The sequence below is a fragment of the Melanaphis sacchari genome, unplaced genomic scaffold, assembly GCF_002803265.2.
Source record: "Melanaphis sacchari strain LSU unplaced genomic scaffold, SCAv2.0 Contig45_pilon_pilon, whole genome shotgun sequence".
Classification (NCBI taxonomy): Eukaryota; Metazoa; Arthropoda; class Insecta; order Hemiptera; family Aphididae; genus Melanaphis; species Melanaphis sacchari.
The window spans coordinates 1441131-1462876 of NW_020271303.1; the positions used below are offsets into that span (position 1 = coordinate 1441131).

At 26.6% G+C, this 21746-nt stretch overlaps 4 protein-coding genes across 5 annotated transcripts; 2 read left to right on the forward strand and 2 right to left on the reverse strand.

The window, feature by feature from the left end:
- Positions 1 to 1459: 1459 nt before the first annotated feature.
- LOC112598217 (brefeldin A-inhibited guanine nucleotide-exchange protein 1) lies at positions 1460 to 10028 on the reverse strand. 2 transcript variants are annotated; one of them, XM_025344616.1, is made up of 23 exons: positions 9623 to 10028; positions 9366 to 9538; positions 9143 to 9283; positions 8706 to 9080; positions 8478 to 8620; positions 8178 to 8412; positions 7944 to 8113; positions 7497 to 7865; positions 6563 to 6722; positions 5890 to 6047; positions 5558 to 5802; positions 5339 to 5490; positions 4730 to 4858; positions 4372 to 4672; positions 4189 to 4316; positions 3659 to 4127; positions 3440 to 3600; positions 3083 to 3343; positions 2847 to 2982; positions 2613 to 2779; positions 2218 to 2527; positions 1901 to 2151; positions 1460 to 1831 (listed from the first exon to the last, which is right to left on the reverse strand). In XM_025344616.1, exons 1-23 carry the CDS (start codon positions 9744 to 9746, stop codon positions 1703 to 1705), a joined length of 4887 nt encoding a protein of 1628 aa, XP_025200401.1. In that variant the 5' UTR covers positions 9747 to 10028; the 3' UTR covers positions 1460 to 1702. The 2 variants fall into 2 exon arrangements, with proteins under 2 accessions (XP_025200401.1, XP_025200400.1); XM_025344615.1 differs by having other exon boundaries at positions 8688 to 9080.
- A 323-nt stretch (positions 10029 to 10351) lies between these two features.
- On the forward strand, positions 10352 to 14433 carry LOC112598163 (conserved oligomeric Golgi complex subunit 7-like). Its single transcript, XM_025344540.1, has 13 exons — positions 10352 to 10463; positions 10553 to 10642; positions 10806 to 10988; positions 11054 to 11185; positions 11246 to 11429; positions 11513 to 11709; positions 12440 to 12659; positions 12717 to 12973; positions 13043 to 13163; positions 13237 to 13386; positions 13618 to 13805; positions 13892 to 14135; positions 14246 to 14433. The coding sequence occupies exons 1-13, from the start codon at positions 10461 to 10463 to the stop codon at positions 14410 to 14412; spliced, it is 2136 nt and encodes a 711-aa protein (XP_025200325.1). The 5' UTR covers positions 10352 to 10460; the 3' UTR covers positions 14413 to 14433.
- Positions 14405 to 17958, reverse strand: LOC112598162 (U4/U6 small nuclear ribonucleoprotein Prp4-like). The gene is made up of 9 exons (XM_025344539.1): positions 17611 to 17958; positions 17317 to 17521; positions 17100 to 17230; positions 16245 to 16449; positions 15990 to 16166; positions 15694 to 15915; positions 14933 to 15040; positions 14704 to 14869; positions 14405 to 14641 (listed from the first exon to the last, which is right to left on the reverse strand). The coding sequence occupies exons 1-9, from the start codon at positions 17762 to 17764 to the stop codon at positions 14489 to 14491; spliced, it is 1521 nt and encodes a 506-aa protein (XP_025200324.1). The 5' UTR covers positions 17765 to 17958; the 3' UTR covers positions 14405 to 14488.
- Positions 17959 to 18568: 610 nt separating this feature from the next.
- Positions 18569 to 19618, forward strand: LOC112598183 (NF-kappa-B inhibitor-interacting Ras-like protein 2). The gene is made up of 3 exons (XM_025344570.1): positions 18569 to 18841; positions 18912 to 19205; positions 19296 to 19618. The coding sequence occupies exons 1-3, from the start codon at positions 18743 to 18745 to the stop codon at positions 19533 to 19535; spliced, it is 633 nt and encodes a 210-aa protein (XP_025200355.1). The 5' UTR covers positions 18569 to 18742; the 3' UTR covers positions 19536 to 19618.
- The last annotated feature ends 2128 nt before the right edge of the window (positions 19619 to 21746 follow it).

Genomic DNA, 21746 nt, shown 5'->3' on the forward strand with positions numbered 1-21746 from the left:
ATAATAATACATTATCACAGAGATGGACATAATATAAGAGTTAAGCATAAATATATGATATATATAAATATATGTTTGAATTAAACGACGAGATGGTTTGTAGTTATTGCACCATCTATGTAAAATATCTGAAATAGACATCACGGTTATTATAAATTTCTATGACATTTTTTTAAGTCCATAATAGTATCATTAATATCCATACTCCGCAGACATACAAAAACAATCTGTGATAATATCGATAATATCTGTATTAAAAACTAATCGGTTCCCAGTGGTTCCCACTATGAATTAAGAAAGGGTGCATGACGATTGTACATGAAGAGAATTGAAGACTATAAACTTTCTAATATTTATTAAATAACCGTTATAAGTACACTACTACTGAACATTTGAACCTTTATCATTGTTGATCATGGATACTCGCGTTTCGCTACCGGGCCATAATTTAAGCACAAAATTATAAACATTTTTTTTTTTAGTATTTCGACCTATTTTTTGTGAATAGAATTAATTTATGGGACTCATTGTGTTTTTGGGAGTTTAAACTCGAGATTTCTTTAAATTTATTCTTACTCAATAAATTTTACTTTTTTGTGGATCTAATGAAAAAATATGAGTAATAAGAAATAATTAATAGCGTCGTACAATATATGTGTATGAACTAACAGATTACTAACATAGAATAGATAAACTTGACATCTTTATTAAAAGTTAAAAAAAACTGCGTTAAAAATGAGCACCAATTAATTAAATTGATATTAACTGTTCTTGATTTAATGTCAAGGATCTACTAATTTCCAGTTTTTTTAAAATATTTTAATTAATAAAACATTAAAATGTATTTAAAAACATTTAATCTTGATTACAAAATGTAAGGCGGTTAGGCATACTCTGTACTTAACTAATGTACACATAATTGCACTTAATATTGTTCAGCTGTTCAGAGAACAAAGCATTTTAAGTTCATATTCCATAAAATCATTGATTTTTATTATTTATTACATCATTTTGATTTTTTTCTTTTACCGTGGTATTATCATGAATAAACTTAAAATAATAATTATGCTCAATGATAGAATAGTCTGAAATTCAAAAAAAAAATTTCCAATTTTATATTGTAGACAACATTTTTAAATAAAATTAAATGATAACAGATAAAATATAACAAATATTTAATAAGACACATAGTAAACAATCAGTAAATTTCACTAAGTGAAATTCTTATAAAACAAAATTCACAAGATGAAAAATATATTATATATTTTGGGACGGTAGTATCAGCACATTCTAGTAGTTTAGATAATACAATAATATTATAAAACTATAGATATTAAAATAACTTATAAGGATTAAACTATACCTACATTTAATTTAATCACATTAATTAGAAAAAACAAGAGACACAATAAATAATAATACACTCTAACACAATGTTTATATATTTATCATGTACAAAGTTAACAATAATAATCGAAAATAGTAATATGAGTAAAAACAAACACAGAGTTCTTTTTTAATTATTTATGCAAAATAGTTGTAATCAATGAGTGTGTGCTATTAGCCATTAAAATGCTCTGGTGATCATAGTCTTAGTATAACAAGACTATAATATTAATTAGTGAGCAATAAATATAAACCTCATATATATTATGATTAAAAATATAATAAAATATATAACAGTTCTGTGGCTAATGTAATGTTACGTGATTTTAAAAACTGGACCAATGCGTGAAAATATTCTGCCAAGGACAGTTTTCAGTTCGGGTTTTAGATCAATACTGATCATTTCACATAATAGAGGATAGTGTGTAGAAGATTGCACAGCAAACTGTAATAAATAATTGAGGTTTTATTTTTATAAATATTATATTACTAAACTAAAATAATTTGAATATACCTTGTCTTCAGGTAATTTGTATAGTTTAGTAAATATGAGCAATAAAATAGGATTCCATGAAGTTCGGTGGTAATGATTGTTCAATGATAAATAATACTGAAAAGAGTCATTTATAACAGTACTAGCCACATTTTGAGCATGTGCCCAATGCACACGCCGTGACTCATCACATATAGCTTTTAGTGCTATTCTCAATACACAAGCTATACTTTGAGTTTCTTGTGTAAGCATATTTGATATATCATCATTAACTGTAGAAGTAAATAGATAAGTAAAATATGATAACTAAGAATTCATTTTTAAGATTTTTCACTTACCATAACTTCGCTGTGGAATGTTTTGCAATAATGTGTAGTTATATTGTTTGGTATAATTATGAACACGCAATAGACAATCAGTTAACATGAACAAATGTTCAGAACTCAAATTACTATACATTCCTTGCTCTTCTTGTTGTTGTTCCATTATTTCAGGATTTTGATTGATTGTAGTGTTTTGAGCTAAAGCTAAATATTCTTGATCCTCTTTACGCGATGTGGAAGGGAAGAACACAATATTGTCTACAGTGCGAATAAGCTCAAGGCGAATAGCACATTTAGTAGTTATTAAGGTGTCTGGTTTAACAGGCTGAAAAATAAATAATAATTACATTAATAAAAAAAAAAATGCTCCATTAAAATTATTGTTTATTAATAACATTTAATATACATACCTCAGACCTTAGATCCTGTTCTTCTAATGGTCTTGGCATCATACTGTCGAACATTGAAACAATTGTCTGACAAGTACAATCCCAATTCGCTTTATCAAACTTTGAACCATTAGATGTTATCAAATTTTCTAAGCAGTATGTACTTGACTGAGCTAATTGATCATTGTCTGTTATAGAAAATAATACACTTATAAAATAATTTAAAACTGGAGCAAACATATTTAAAGATTATACCTTGTTGAATACACCATTGAAGTTGAGCATACAAATCTTGTAATAAAATAGCACACAATATATCAAAGTATTGTGTAAAAACATCTACAATTGATGTAAGGGCATGATTACATGTGATTGTCATCCATTCAATCCTCTAATATAAACACATCATTTTAATTGTTGAATAAGAGTAATGTATTGAGAGTAGTATTGAATGGAACAAAAATATTTTAATAAATTAAAAAACTTATTACCTCAACACTGTGTTCTTGATGTTTCACATTATCAAATATACGGAATAGCACATTGAAAAGGTCTTTCCACCAGTTTAATTTAAATACAGTTCCATGAGTTTTAACCAATTCAAAAAGTACAGTTAAGGCACGAGTTCGAATGTCTAGTTTACATCGACTAACAATACATGACAATTCAAATAACAATGGAAACCACCCTCGTACCCACACACCATCTTCTTCAAGAGAAGATGATTCTTCAGAAAAATGTTCTGCAAATATCTAAAACAAAGTTGAAAATAATATGATATTAAGTATTTACATAAATATATGTTAAGATGTATGACTTATTAAGAGTTTTTACAATACTAAGCTTACTTGAGGTTTATCATGAACACAATCTGCACACGTACGCAATAAATGTATGGCTTCCATACTGATTTCTGGGAAACCAACATTACATGCAAATTCGGACAAACATTTTACAGCATCTTGGAATGACTCCATCATAATTATACAATTTTGTTTATAAAATAAGTCTATTCAACAAAACAAATTTAAAAATGCTGAAAAAATAGTTATTTTACAGTTACTTACTGATCACATGTTGTGTTGTACGAAATGACATATCAACAATAGCTCCATCTTGATCAGAAGCTGCCAAATGAAAAACACCAAATATGTTTTTCCACCCAGATCTAATGTTAGCGGCTTGTGAATTTACCATTTGAGTAATACATCTAACTACCATATCCCTAATAGTCGGGGAATGATTTTTCTTCATAATTATTTCAAATGGACGCAAAAAGTCTTTTTGAAATTTAAAGTTAGCAAACTCTCCTTTTTCAATGAATTTCATGGATAATTGGCGTAATGAATCCAAAGCAAAAGTCGCAATATCTTCATTTGGATAACAGCCTACACGATTAAAATGTTCACCTAGTACTTGCCACATTCTTGACCATTGGAGTCGAATACGTCCCATATTATAATAAGAAATTTCCACAATTTTTTGCAAACTGAACATACGGGGATTAGTTGAGTTAGCTAATTCGTTAATAGAAACCTAAAAAAAAAATTGGATAATGCATCATGCAATGTTATTATTTAAAATGAAATTTACATACTTGACATAATGCTTTAACAAACTCCACAATGGCATCTCCATCAAGTCTTGTAGAACCAGTAAATATACGATCTACAGCAACAACAACACTCTGACTACTTGTCTCTCCTATCGATCCTTTTCCACTAGCTAAAGACTCAAAGGTATAAGTATATATAATAAAAACAAATAGTGTAAAACTTACAATCCAATGCAGTAAAGTTTAGCTTTTGACTAAGGGCTTCAATAGGAGGATAAGTTTTGCTAATAACTTGTGATAAAAATTGTGGTCGAACTCCAGTTCCCACCATTTGAGCAAGTTCCAATTGTGATATACATTTGATAATATCAAGCCAAGAAGTGCCAAGATAATTTCCATCGGTGTATGCAACAGTTATTAAAGTTTTTATTGTCTCAATATTCTTAGCTTTCATTTCAGTCACAGGTGAATTGGCAGTCAATAAAGTAAAACGTGCTAAAGCTTGGACGTAGGCATCTCGTTCCAACTAAAATAAATACATGTTTTATTTTCAAAAAATAGAATTAACTTAGAATGAACTTACAGTCATGTGGAAAATACAAGCAATTCTAATAGCACATCGTATGCCATCCAAACACAACATTGCTATTTCTAAATCATCACAATCTTGTAAGCCAACACTGAATGCTGCCAAAAATGGTGTCCATGTCATCTAGAAATGAAATAATAGTTGTATTTTATAAACAGAGTTCAGACTTAAAAGCACTTAATTATCAAAATAAGCAAATAAAAATCATTAATATAATCAAAAATAATCATGTTAAAAATGGTACATTCTTTCAAATTTAAATTTCTCTACATTATAAAATATTAAGTAATTAAGTAACCTAATGCCAAGTATATTTTTCTAAGTCTATAAAAATGCATTCGTTTTTGTATGTAACTATCATTTTTATTTTCTCAAAGTAAAAAAAAAAAATATATTAGAAATAACTAGTGGAAAACATTAAAAAAATCATTAAGATAAAATAAATAAAAACTTTTAAATGACACATTTCATCTTGTGGTAACATGAAATATATTTCAATAGTTCTTCAGTAAAGTTGATGTCAAGTAATAAAGTAAGCAAATACTCTAAATTGTAAACCTTCATTATGATAGTTCAAAGTAAATATTGAATACAAGATCAAACCTTAAACATGGGTTTAACATGTTCCAAATGTTTAGCTTCAGTAAATGGTGCTCGAACATGACTAACTGATTCCATAAGATTTTTAGCTGCTACTGCTATAGCTTCCATTTCCATGTTCCATAATACTTTCCGTCTCTTCTCATTTGGTATTACTAATACATGAAATAAATAAATTAGATTAACGATATTTAGATAGTTTAAATTATGCATAATACATACATTGTTTTCCCGGTTTTACTGTTGATTTCATCTTAATTTCATGACCAGCAATGTCATCATATATTTTACTTAAATATTCCTCAGGTAAATCTTTATTATCAGATATACAACTGCCTCTGTTCATCTTTATATATTGCTCTTTCGTCATTTTGGTTTTCACTTGCGGAGAATGCAAATCTGTAGTTAACATAATGATTGAATAGGAAAGTACATACAGTGTATCAGCACTGTCAAAAAGTCCATTACTGTGAATAAACATAACATAAATTTAGTTTTTTTTTTTTTATGTAATTTAATGATAGCTAAAAGATGTTTAGCTATAAAATAATTACTTTGGATTGCACTCAAACCATCTGCTAGCAAATTTTTCCAATAATCTATCAATTTTTTGAGCTTCACCTGGCAACCGAAAACCATCAAGAAAAAATCGCAATGCTGTAACAACATCTTTACCAACAAAATTCATTTGATCTACATAGTAGTACATAACCTAAAATAAATAAATAATAAACATAAAATATCTTGTATTGTATAATATAATATATAGATTAGTAGTCTTATCCAGAGAGCACAAGGGTCATGTATTCTTCCCCTCCATATTAGGTAGATATTTTATTTTTAAGATGAAAGCATAGATTGACTGAAAACTATTAATTTAAACACACACAGAACATACTTGGAGCGTAATAGGGATAAAAATTAAAAAATCCACTCCCTTTTAGCCACTATTTCCTTAAAAACTTTATTGAAATTAAATGTTGTGAAGGTGAAGTGTTGAGATACTTTTCATTATAAAGCTGAGATAATACTGTTGCTCATACATCAATAAAATTTGGTTATCAACTGCTTACTGGTACATATTATATTATTATATGATAAATAAAGAAATATACAGATATACAGATTATTAACAAGTGTTAATAATATCTGTATAAATGATATAGCATACTGAATGCAACATAATATGATTTAAGACATATAAACCATAAATAATTATAACATTACCTCTTTGTTAAAGTCCTCATTTTCTCCAAGGAAATCTCCAATAGCTGTTTTATCTAATCTTTCATCAACATGAAACCATTCTGCAATGTCAGAAGGACTAGTTCCAAGAAGCTTTTGTTCTTGAAGGAAATTTATACCATGTTTGGGCTTACGATTAAACCTAAAATATATCAATTATCAACAAAAAATATGTATTTCAATAAGTGGCTGTTATGGTTATATTTTTCAATTGAAACAACTTATGCACAGCAGGAATGCTACCTAATATACATACACAGTTTTTTTTTCGTATTTTAAACTATCTTTCTAACATCAAAAAGGCATGTCTAACAATAATTAGCTGTATCCATTTCAATTAATTTTAAAATTCTTAAAATGTCGAGTCCTAAGACATATATCAATTATGTATATATAAAAAAAAAAAATACACATATAATGACAAAAAAAATAATTTATTAAAACATAAATAAATATTTAATGTTGTATGGCTATTTAATCATGATAAAAATTCAGAAAAAAAATAATTATAAACAAAATTAGTTGCATGTTGTCTTTTTCTATAGTAATCATTGTTATGCATGTTATAAGAATTAAAATATTACAAAAAATATTACAATTGGAAATTGAAAAATCACGAAAAAGCCATCATACAAATACAGACAAAGTTCCTAACTTATGAGTATCTCAAAATTGTAATATTCTCCAAGTTAATATTAATAAAAATTTATGAGGGGGCTTTTGATAATAATTGTACCTAGAAATTAAATAGTAAATAATTTCTTTAATTTAACATTAAAAAGCTAACTAGCCAATAAAGACATATAAACAGTACATAAATTCAATATTATTCAATTCAAATTTTATGTTGGGCACCATCCTTGTTTAACCAATTAAACCAATCACTGATTTCAATAAAATTGTTATCAAGACTTACATAAGTATGCCTGTTTCCCAGACTTCTTTCTGATGTTTAAGCACTTGCAATTGTTGAGGCATATCTGGAGCTTCTTTGTTACCAGAACTATTTGATGTTAAACTAGATTCACTGCCATCTAACGAGTTAAGACTGTCTTGGGTAACGGCTGACTCATTGGCATCATACTCACGTACATTTCTTTCTGGACCCAGATTAGTTTGAGAATTAGGATTGACATACAAATCTTTACTCCATTCTACCATGCACTTCAATATTGATACTAAACATTCAAGACCACGAATACGCATGGATTTTTCTTGATTTAGAGTTGCACCTAGTTCTATTGCTTGACGACCTTGTGCTATTTTAGAAAGATCATCAACTAATCTAAAAGAAACAATAATATTTAAAAAGATTAAAATTAAAAATTTTTTCTTAATTATTAATTAATAATTTAACATTTACCTTTGAAAGAGATTTGCTGCAGATAAATCGCAATCATAATTGACATACATATCAACAACACTTTGAGCATCAGCACAAATACGCGTTAAAGCTTGAATAACCATCCATTTGTGTTCAAAAGTTGAACTTGAAGTCTCCAAAATATTTAAAAATATTTCTTTGAAAAACACCTATAAGCCAATATTTTAAACATAACAATCACAATAAATTAATATGAATTCTATTTTTGCTTACCTCAATTTGCATTTTTAAATGTGTTTTAAATCGTGATAGCAAAGATAAAAATATAGCTAATGAAAGTTCAAATACTTCAGGTACAGATGATGTACCATTGTTAGATAAAGCAACACATAAAAACTGTTTAATTGCTGTTATAAACATTGGATTCGTGCGAAACACAGGACCAGCATTTTGTAAAATGGATAATAAAAGATGTAAAGACAAGATTTTTGAACGTAGTTCATGAGACCTTAAAATAAGTTGTTATAAACAATTTAAACAAATTATTTAACAAAGTATTTAACAAAAGCTTACTTTGGATCTGGCGTTCCTTCAGGCAATGGTTTCATTGATAATTTACATAAAGATCGAAAAACTAGAAAAGCATCTTTTTGTAAAATGTGATTAAAAGAAGCAATTGTTTTACATTCAGCTTCATTTGTAGTTTCCAAACTCTCCTAAATAATTAATAAATAATAAGTATAAATAAAATAATTATAAGATCAACAAACAACAATTATTTACTTGGGACATGGATCTTACAATATCTTGGGCTAGTTCTTTTGTTTTGTTGCTATGATCAATACTTTGTATAGCAGTATTACATATATCATTGACAATGTCATAAATAATGTTTTCATCAATATCTTGATCAATTGAATCATCACTCTGAACTGTTTCATCGACTTCACACAAATCTACAATTTCTGACTCATATTTAGGTACTTCTACTTCCATTGCTTGCATTTCCATTCGAGTAAAGATTACATTCAACATTTGGGTAAGAGTAGCTCGAGCTGTTGTCTGGTTAACTAAATTTCTACTAGCTAAATAAATATTATAACATGTTTTAACTGCTTTTAAAATTGTTGCTTCATGCACTTCAACATGTTGACTCGTAACTACAGTTAACAGTGCCTGGAAAAAAATATATAAAAATAATATAATAAATCAAAAATTCATATTTTAAATATTTTTACTTTAATGATTTGTAATAAAATTCCTTCATCTGTTTGTTGACCTGTGAAACAATCACAGATAGTTTCTACAATTTTATCTATTAGTGGCTTGCCCGTGTCATTGGTGCAGTTGCCAGTTAAGTGACCATATGCGATGAGTTTCTGAAATCATCAATCAGTAAGCATTAATTAACTCATGAATCTTTTTGTCAGTATTGAAAAAAATGAGTAAAAAAAGACTTACTTGTAAGCAGTCCAATGAAGTAACGACAATTCTAGGCGACTTACTTTGACAAGCTAATTCAAATGGTCTGAAGTATTTCTCAGCTGATATAGCCGAACTGCCATCTTTGGGCAGAGGCAAGGCAGACGATGCATCCGTCTTCTCTTCAGCTTGGCACTCAGATTTTATGCTCTCTAGAAAAATTTATGAAAACATATATGAATCAATTCATCTGCGTTACAAGCATTCACCTTTGCAATTAAATGAATATTACTCACGCAGTGCGGCTTCGCATTCCTTCCTCAACTCGGCATGATATGACTTCTTGACATCCTTGTCCCCGAGAATCTTCTCCAACGCGCGTATGATGAACATCTCTTTGGCGTTGGACCTCTTGATCATGTTAACCTGTAACGGGCGTGGACGACCATCAGTGTCGCCGACAACGGACGGAGATGGGAACTGCTGTTGAATGAGCGGTTATTGCGGCGGAATAAATGGCGTGCGTGTACACAACAATATTGCCGAACCGATTCAATTATCTATTTGCATGGAACGCATAGCGGTGGTGGTATTGAACAATCGTTGCATCACCACGGCGGTAAAATATCCTAATTTTTAGGCATAATAAAAATATTGCAAATATCAATGTAGTCATCAAGACTCAAGTTCCAACTGGATGTCCGATAGGTGATAACGGCCATCGAAAGATAACAGCCGTCTTGAGTATTAGCGGCAGATCGTGGCTACAGATGGCAGCACCAGTTAATAATCTCATCATATCAATTTAACTTGATTATAATTGTGATATTGTTATAGCAGTGGTATCATAGATAGTAAATTTTTTTATTGTTGCTATTTATTAATCACATACACGAATTATAAATTAAAAAATCATTGATGACCACGATTATTAAATTAATACGTGCCACCGTGATAAATTAATAATTCTTTTATTTTCTCTAGATAAATAGTTAATACCATTGTCTTAATTGTAATTTTTATGTATAATATTAGTAAATATTAGGTATATAATATTTATATTTCAGTGTTTAATAACGATTTAATAGTATTTCCACAGAAGTTTGGGATTAGGATTATTGGTATTCAATTACAATGGTAATTTTGACTTATTAAAAAAAAAAAAAAAAAAAAAAAATGCTTTTTAATAGGTAGCTTGTAAATTTATACCTAAATTTATTTTTCAGAATATTTCATCATTTTCAGAAAAAGATTTTAGCGTTGTAGATTGGATTAATAATACATTAAAGGACAAACCTCCAGATGAATGTCGTGAGGTGTGTATAAAGTCTATATAATGTATAAGTATTTATTATTTATAGCTTCAATATTGGATGGGAATCATAAATATATTATATTATATATTTAGGTACTGTTTATTGATTATACTTATGAAAATGAAATCTATAAAAAAAATACAAACATTTATTTTTTAAATAGGTTATTCCATCTATGTTGAAAAAGTTACAATTATGTGTAGAACAGGTACATGAGGTACTGGATGAAACAACAACACAAGTTCTTTCTTCTCTACCTAAAGTTGTCAATGACATTGAGCAGTTTGAAAATCAAGCGTCAAACATACAACAAAAAATTATTGACTTAAAACAAGAAATTAATACAGTAATTAACTAAATTTAATATTTAATATCAAAAAATATTTATAATTTTTTTAATTTGATGAATAGGTAAAAAGTAACACTGGTGAATCATTATTGAAACTCCAATTGTATGATGGAATCAAATGTAACATGGAAGTTACCAAAAATGCTTTGGAGGAAGCAGACAATTGGACAAAACTTATTACTGATATTGAAATAGTAATTTATAACAATAATTAATTTGTAATATTAATATATTAGACAATGTGTTATATTTAGTTAATGGATAATGGAGAAATAGACCAAGTAACTAATAGATTGATTAGAATGCAACGTTCTTTAGCAGTCTTGGAAAATAATTCTGATTATGAAGAAAGAAAAAATCAGTTGGAAGAGTTAAAGAGCAAACTTGAAGTAATATTAATTCCAATGGTTAATGTGGCTTTTGAAAATGAAAAAATTGGTATGAAAAATTAATGTGTAAAATAATTTTGATATGTTTTAATAATTTAATGTATAAAATATATTTTATAATGCATGTTACAGATGATTCAAAGCATTATGTAAATATATTTACTGATTTAGAAAAACAAGATCAAATTATTAAATATTATTTAAAATGTAATAAAAACAGATTACGTAAGGAATGGTCATCAAAAATGTATTCAAATGAATATTCAAAAAATCCTTTAATGTTTTTTGAAAGCTTTTATGAAGCATTAATAAAATGTAAAAAGCAGCAAGTAAGTTACCATCTATATAATTCTAAGCTATTTCAATAAATCACCTAAAAATTGTGTGCAATAAATAGAGGAATAATATTTATAGATTATTCTATGATAATTGTGTTAAATATTTAAAAATTAAATTATAAAATATACTTCTGTTAAAAAATGTATAATTTTTTGCAAAAGTTTTATACTTATTAATATTATATAATGTAGTAATATTAATTTGGGTACTTATCACTTTATCTAATGAAAAAACCTATTGCGGCTCTACAAACAATTTGGCTTGTTTTTCATGTCACCATACTAAACTTAATTATAGGATTTTCCCCATAATCAAGACATCAACTAACTACTATTATTAATATTGGTGTAGAAAATATGTTACCAAGAAACCTAGCCAACTACCTTTGGGATGATTGGGTTTTATTTTTTATTTATTGATACGGCTTCAACATAAAGTCATTAGCCGGGAACAAAAAAATGTTTACATAATATATGATTGGGTTTATTGAAGGGATAAATAGGGTTTTAACCATTAGTCTACATATGTAGAATTGGTGTGTTGTTTTGATGAACAGAATAAAGTATAAATTATTTTATTAAAAAAATATAAAAATTTTCTCATGTTTTTAGATATATTCTTATTATATGATTCAACTAATTATGAAAAAATTTTGTTTAAAATTAGTATTTATTATTTTTTTAAATTTAAATTTTAATAAGCTTAAATAATATTATACAGATGATTTTGTACAAAAAATTATTTAATATTGAAGTGCAACCTGAAATAGAACGTCAATTAATTTTATCATATGGAGATTTGTTTAATATATTAGAACTTCCAATGTTTGAATTGGTTGATGTTTCTATCAAAATCCATCAAGAACCACTTATTTTACTATTAGATTTATTTATGGTAACAGAAGTATTTATTAAAAACATTAAAAATGATTCAAAAATTAGTAAGTATTTTAGATATTTAATTGATTAACAATTCACTAAAAATTACATTTATATAGGCGATTCATTTGATTGGGATAACATATTAACAAGTATATACAGACCATTGATTCCACAAATTGTTTCTTACAAAGAATTAGAGTATGAACATTCAAAAAAAATCACTAATTTTGAATTAAATAAAGATGATTTAGTAGATGTAGTTCAAGCTTTTGGCCAGTCTCAATTAACTGTTTTCAGAGCGTCAGAAGAAGCAAAACGTCGAAGTGCTGTTTTAAGTCACTGTGTTTTTCCTGAAATGATCTTTGCTATTAACGTAATAAAAATAATTTTAAATCACATAATGTATTTAAATAATTTTGATGAGAATTAATTTGATTTATAGAGAATGTTTTCTAATATTATTGAAGGAGGAAAAGAAGTATTAAAAAAAATATTAGTTAACATTAAAGCCGGAGAAAACTGGAATTTATTTCAAATATGTTTAAAATTTTTACAATCTTCGGGTAATTATTCAAAATACCTAGAAATATTTTTATACATTTAACACTTAAAATTGTTATTATTTTTTTTTTTTAGGAGAATTTTTACGTGAATTATATTTTGTAGAATCTGAATTTAAAAGTTGTATTTTAACAAATGAACAACGAGCATTAAATGTTTCAAAATATTTATTGGTTGAAGATAAACAAATTGAATTGAAAAATGTTATTGATTTATTAAAAAAAGGTATGTTACATTTTCAATTTATAGATTATTATCTTATTGGTTATGTATTGAGAATAGTCTTTAAAAATATTATTTAAGTATTTACTTTATTCATCATTTCATGAAGTTCTGCCAATAGATTGTGATTTTTACATATACAAAACATTGTTGATTTATTTACATTTTTTTCCTTTATAACACAATATAATATACTTAATTTATGTAATATCTATTCTATGTTTGTATCTATAGATAGTGATTGGAAATTATTTAAGGAATCAATTCAAGCGACAGAAAAAATGTGTTCTCACATATATCAAACTTTTTATAAAATATCATTTAGACCAATATCATTTTACTTAGAGCAACTGGAAAAAGTAAAATTTAATAAAGAAACATCTGATGCTCATAGACTTTCTCCAAGAGAATATATTACTCAAGTAATGTAATATTTAAATATGATAATGAATAATTAAGTCCAAATGTTTCTAAAATAAATATTTAGCAAACTTTTTTTTTTTAATAGATTGGACAGTATTTAATTACACTTCCTCAGCACGTTGAACCATTTTTAGTAAGGGATAATGAAGCAGTAACTGTAGTTTTAAATATATCTGATAGACGATACAGTGATGCTTCTCTGGAAGAAAGTTTTACAAATGTTTTATTAAGGATATTAGCAAGAAATACATGTGATGTATATGTAGAACAGATACAGTCACTCAGAGAAATAAATAATTTGGCTGCTCAACAACTAGCCGCAGATATTGGTAAATTTTTTATGAATTAATTTTATTCAATTTTTAACAGTACCTAAATAATATAATAAGGATGTGGTTAAATAACTATATAATTTAATTCATTCAAACATATATTTCAGAATACTTGGGATATGTATTAGAAGAACTAGGAGTCAAACTTGATGAGACTACTGCACAAATTATGGACTTATTAAGACTAGAAAGTGATGAGTACATAATGAAATCATCATCTATTGCAGCTCCAAAAGTAGTGGCTGTAATAGCAAAAATTAGAAATATAAGATAAAAAAAAGCAATTTATTTGAAAGCTATTATTATTTTTACAAGTATAAAATAGCATATTTAATAATCTCAACTCAAAATTATGTTGAGTATTCAGGAGCCCATAATTTAAATGTTCTATCATATGATGAAGATGCAATATATTTTGAATCTGAAGATATATCAACTCCCATTATTTTGTTGTCATGTCCAGATAGCGTTTTTAACATTTGCCATGTTTTATTTGCCCAAATCTATAGTAATTAAAAGTTTTTATTAAACAAAACAACACAATTTATTTAATTATTATTAGTACCTTGATTGTGTTGTCATATGAAGAAGTTACAATAAAATGACCTTCAGGTTGGTATCTTAGTCCTGAAACAAGACTCATGTGTGCTGGAATAGTGTATAGACATGATCTTTTTCTAACATCCCAGATACGACATGTATTATCTTCACTACCAGTGGCTATTTGATAACTTGAAATTAAAGTTATTTTAGTGTTAAATTGTGTTATAAGCTTTAATTAAATAAAAAATTACCCATTGGGAGAAAAGTCTATACTATATATAGATTTTAAATGACCTTCCATAAACATAATACATCTTCCTGTACGTAAATCCCAAACACGTCCAAAAGCATCTAAGCCCCTGTTAACATGTAAAAATTAATTAATTTAGAGTATGTAGATATATTTTTATCAGTAACTTACTATTTCAAAATCTTAAATTTTAAGTTTTTTACTTTTAAGAAAACAACATACATTTTTAATTTCATGTTTTGAAGCAAAATATTATTTAGAATAATTTTGCACATAAAAATTGATATTGGGACAAGTAGTTTATGAGTTATAAAGTTTTAAAGTTAAGGTGAGCATTAAAAATAATGTTTATGGCTTGGTGTGGTTCGTTGGCTGCTACCAGTCACGGAATGCGACTGGGAGAAAGTAACGGCTACAACTACTAACTCCTGGATGGGTGACCATCAGGGTTTATAGTGGTTAAAAAGCCATACATACACATGTTTGCTATCAATCGTAACAACCACAACAATTGTAAAAACAACCTACGTACCAACCTTACCCCTAAAACAGCTAATAGCTCTAGTTGCTGGGTTTAAGTTCAATAAAAAAAAATAAAATGTTTCATTTGGATTGAAAGTTATATAAAATAAATATTTTTAAAAACATTAACAGATTTTGAAATAATGAGTGTTTTTTGATAAAAAAAATTGCCCATTACACAGTATTAATACTAATAAAAAATATACTGTTAAAAATTAGAAAAAAAAAAATCATACTTACCCAGTTGCAACAATTGAACCATCACACTGAAACGACATACAATAAACTGGTTTACAATGTCCTTCCTGATGAAGAACTTCTTCCCCTTGTTCTAAATCCCATAGTCGCCAAGAATTATCAAAACAGCAAGTTCCTAAAAATCGACCAGATGGATGAAAATCTGCTCTCGACACTCTAAATGGTGCATGACCTTCCAGGTCTGCTACTGGTTCTTCTTTATCACTAAAGACAAACGTTTTTATAAAGTTGTGTGTTTTATGACATATTTCACACAAAGAAGCAGAAAAATAGCATACCTATTCATTGACCATAACTTAACAGAACCATCACTAGCACATGACACAAGATCACAGACATTTACATCAGAACCTGCATGTGGATTAAATGTGATGGAGCAGACATTACAATTATGTCCTCTAAATGTTTTGACTAATGAACAATCAGGAACTGACCATAATTTACACAAACCACTCCTGAAAAGTATGTATACATGTAACAATATTTAAAAGAAAAATAAACACAATAGAAATTTAGTAATAAAAAAAATTTACCAAGATGATGTAGCTATAAATTTAGAGTCGGGACTAAACCGGCAGTATGATATTGGTCTAGTATCACCAATTTGACTACAATAAATAGAAAGAGATGTTGTATATTTGTGTAAATCTTGTAAACGAGCTGTAAGTGTTGATTCAGGTATGCTAGCTTCTTCTTTGAGCATTTTTAAACGAAAATGTGATCTCAACAATGAATATTCTAAAAGAATCATTATTTTTTTTAAATAAAAATTGAATGTTTTTTTTTTAAATGATAAATTATAATGTTGTTTACAGTGAGTTCCGCTTAATGTGATCACTGGTTTATAGAATCAAAAATGAAAATCTCAAACCAAATTGTATGTTACTAATGTTAAATTGACCTTTTATTAGAATCACTAGGTACCAGATAATTGAATCACTTTTATGAACAATCTTATCGTTTTTATGGTATTTCAAACTGATTAATTTATAAAACCCATTTTATTATTTAATTTATCAGTTAATTTAATTTCAGGCTAATATGGAAATGAAATTGGTAGACTCTCAAGTACAATCAAAAATAGATAGCTTCTTTAATTTGTTTTAAATGTATTTATTTAATTTTAATTTTAATTTAAGCATAAATGTATACCTAAATATAGAACCATTAAATAAAAAAAAATGTAAAAATAAATAATTTTATGTCTTATAAATTATTAAATATGTATGTTAATTTAAATAAAAATGTAATTGTATTAAAAGATTGAATTATGAAAAAAATGTTGTAAATGTTTTATAGAATCAACCGGTTAATAGAATCAAAATGACCTGCACCAAAGTGATCACATTTAGCGGAACCCACTGTATTATATAATTTATAATACAAACCTGCCATATATAAACGTGCATCTAGTAGTGAAGGGGGCCCTTCATGGTACCAGGTTGTATCTTGATCTTTGATTTGCTGTCGTTTTTCTTTTTCTTCTTCTGGTTTTTTCACTATAACATCTTCTCCTACTCTAAAACAAATTTTAAATATGCATGTTAGTATTAAATCCTAATGTTATTAAAATAGTAATTTATCAACTAATTCTATTTTAAATACCTTGAAAGCAGTTCTCGCAATCTATTTCTCCTCTCTGCTGGCCCTTCCCCGAACAAGCATATGGCTTGTCCTAGCTTCCTGAGATTTTTTTTAACTTCATCATCATCAGTAGAAACTTGCACATGGCGGGCTTTCTTTTTACGTTCAAATTCTTCAAGTAATGCTTGTTTATCTTTAGATATTGCATCCTCCAAATCAAAATATTCTGTAAACAACAATGCAATTAATAATTCAATAAAAATACTAAACAAATTGATTTAATTGAATTTATTAAAGTTTATTTTATATTATTACCATTGGATACGTTTATGTTTCCTCCAATAGCTTTTGGTTCGCCTTCGCTGTCAGTGGCAGCTGAAGATAAACGGATGCGTTCTTGGTCTTCTAATGAACCGTAGTGTATTGTTTTTTGTTTTTTTACGTAAGTAATTTCTTCGTCGTCAGACATCTTGTCAAAATAATTTGTGTTTTTAAAATTATACTATACGTACACTTAAAACTATTAAAACGGTTTATTGTAAATGTTTTTTAAATATTTTCATGTAAAAGTTTATCAAATTCGGTCGTCTTTGCTTGTCGGTAAACACTAAACAAAAAAAATCGGTTTATGATATCTGCTACAACGGATGTTAGAAACGAGATATCTGATTCTTTAAATCAGGAACTGCTTTAAAAAATAATAATAACCATACATAAAATATATATATTCTATTTTAATTCGATTTATTTTCAATATTTTTATTTTAATATTTAACAATAATGTTAATATATTATTATTGATGTTTGTTTTTTTTTTTTAACACGCACTAAAAATTATGATATAATATACCTATAGCCTACAACCGTACCGAGAATACCGTGGTTTTAGAAACTATGGTTGTTGGACGTTTCGTGATTGATCAACTACGAAAAGTTTTTCTGTCTTTCTAATATCACTTAGTTTTGTAATTCAAAAATATTATTTTTTTATACCTCATAGCTCGTATAGAACAACTATTATAAGCTATTCCGCAATCATAATATTTTTAGCTTTGTCCGTACAATAATAAGATTTATAAATAATATATTATCTCTAAATATATTTGGTAATTTAATGGCATAGATAATCGTGATTCCAGCTAAGATAGTATTATCTTAGTCCGTAATTATCAATTATCACAATGAATGATAATGAATATGAAGTTTGTAATTAATAATTATTAAATTTTTTAAATTTTTTAAATTTATGGCAAAGTGTAATTCTTTTCTTTTTTGAATTAATATTATCACCATCATCATAAATGAATAATAATATTGATATATGTATATTATGTCAGTGACTAGTATAGAGATTTTTTGATCAATGATTGTTTATTATAATATCTTATAAATAATGTTCTTTTTATTTTTAATTAATTTTAATTTTAATTAAACTGCACGAGTAAAAATGGTAAAAAATTATCGTGTTGTCGTGTTTGGTGTGAAAGGTGTTGGTAAGACAGCAATATTGGAACAAGCTATTTATGGACACTTTAGCAAAAATTATGTGAGCATATTATATGATAGAATTAATAGAAGTCTTATTATTTATTATTACTGTTTAATTTTGGTTGTAGAAATTGTGGCCTACTATCGAGGATATATACCAGGCTTCTATAGAAACTGATAAAGGGATACGTGAACAAGTTCGTTTTTATGATACTGCTGGTTTGGATTTGACACAGTTACCCGAGGTTGGATTGTATTCAAATCCAGATCCATCGCTTATGTTGTCATTTGGTCAAATAGCTAAACAGTATGCATCCATTGCAGATGCATTTATATTAGTATATGACACTAGTCGACCAGAAACGTTTGATTGCTTAGTCACATTAAAAAAAGAAATTGATAAAAATAAGGAAAAAAAAGATGTAAATATAATATAAATTAGAATGGCGTATTATCTTACAATTAAAATTAACTAAACAATATATTTTATGTTTAATGTATTTATTTTTTAGACCTTTTATGTCATTGTTGGTCATAGAATGCGAGAAATGGATATCAAAGCTCCAACTTTAGAGAGTCCTACTAGTCGAGCTTCCCATTGGTCTATAAGAGAAAAAATGAAACATTTTGAAGTTAATGCTTTAGACCGGACTAGTTTATTTGAACCATTTATTTATATTGCATCAAAATTTAATACTGCACAACCAAAGAGTAGTTTTCCTCAGCTAGTACGAAAAGGTACTCAACATTAATGCAGATTAATTTCATTGAATTATAGTTTTTATAATGGTATTATTTTATATAATAATTTATTATGCAATTAATAAATATACACAAATTGACTAAATAATTTCTCATTGTATTTCATTATGTATAAATTGTAATTATTTATTTTTAATAAAAAATATTTATGTTTGTATATTTTAAAATGTTCTAACCTTGCTTTAAAACTTAAAAGTTGATGTGGGGCCTTCTCACTTTTACATATTTAATAAACTGATTCACTCTTATATTAAAAATAACAAAATTAAAATATTGAAATAAATATAAATATAAATTTTATAAATTAAATTATGAATTGCCAAATATAAATTTTATAAATTAAATTATGAATTGCCATATTATGTTTTATGGAGAAAATAAATGCAAGCACAATGTTCTCTTAGTACTAAATGAAATTCAAAATTGTTTTGCTTTTAAATCAGTAAAACTCAATTGTTAAAAATATTCTTTATGTTTTGCAAATTATGATTAATTAATATTTTATAATAACATAATATATTTTTTTCATCTGAGAATATGAGTTAACTAATACAACATACTATTTTCTACAATTCTTGAATATACTTATATTTTTTAATGACTTAATAACTCAAAAGCTATATAAGTGGCTACTAATTATACCATCAGTTTAATAACTAATATTGTCAATAAAATGATAAAAGTTTAAAGCTTTCAAAAGGCAATAATGATAAGGTACTGAAAAAATTTGCTGGATTTCAAAACTAAAATTTATATTATAAATGTTTATTAGTTTTAAAAATAAAAATGTAAAATAGGTATACGGCATTTTTTATAATTTTATTTTATAGTCGAAGATAATATATTTACATTTACAAATAACATTAGTGTAAAAATCAACTAATAATACCTATAAATTTTAAGTAGGTAGGTATTGCGTAATTTTTATTTTTAGACTCAGCAATTAATGTTAATATAAATAATGCAAAAGTATTAAAATAATGGAATGATAAATAATATATTAAAATGGGTTTTTAACCGACTAAAACCACATTAAATAATAAAGCAACACTTTTGTTAACATCTATAATTAAAATAGAGGTTAAATTCTGATTATAAAATTTTAGTAGAAAAGAAAACATGTTATATTATAATTTATTTCATACCACAATTATATTTTTATAATCAAAGTTATTTTTTATTTGTTTAATTATAATTTATTATAAATTAGATTGTTATTAATTAGTTACTATTTTATTTATATTTTCAATGCAAAATCGTAGATTCTGAGTGTATAGTGATGGTAACCTTAAGGAGCATAGAATGTTTCGATATTTAATAGGTACTGAAAAGTTGATATTTAAAAAAGGGGTCAAAAATAAAAAATGTATAGTCTTTTGCACAATTTACAGGGGAAAAAATAGACTTGGATGTTTAACTAAATATTTATTTTATGGTTTTTTAAAACCTTAATAATTTTCAAAATATTTTGGCTTTTTTTTGTATTATTTATAGAAATTTGAAACTATTGACATTTTTAGTTATTATTGGACTTATTTATGAGAACTTTTTCGCATGGTTTGGCGTAATTTGTTCTTACCATAATTGAAAAATATCAAAAATACATAGCAACAATTTCTTGTATAAGCGTTTAAGATTCAAATTTTTACGAAATTTGTGTTTAAACATTTAAAAATTAACAAAAGAAATTCTGTTAAAAATGAAGAAACAAAGAAGTTTATAAGTTTTGGTTTTTTTTTTAAATTCCTCACTATCGATCTAAATGATAAGTACCTAAGAATTATGCGTTCAATAATTAAAGATAAACCCTGAAGTAAATCTACAGCTTATGATTATTTCAATAGATTAAATAATATACTCATAAGAAAATTAGAATCTACGCGTGGCTTATGTCAAATCAGTGGTTTATTTTCAAAATTTTGGCCCAGGAGTGAAATTTTCAACAGCCCCTTCTCATCTAGGCATTATATATTTATACTGAGGTCGAGGATATGTGCATTCATCTTACTAAAATTAAATTGCATAACTTTGAAAATATTATTTTTTTTATTAATTAAAAATTGGATAATAATTTTGAATTATTAAAAAAAAAATTAATAGTTTAATAGTTTATTATAAATTATTGAAAGAAAAACAATGTATAACTTCGATCCCCCTAAGCGAACGGGCCTGGGTCACCCGTACGCTTTGATCCTTTTTAG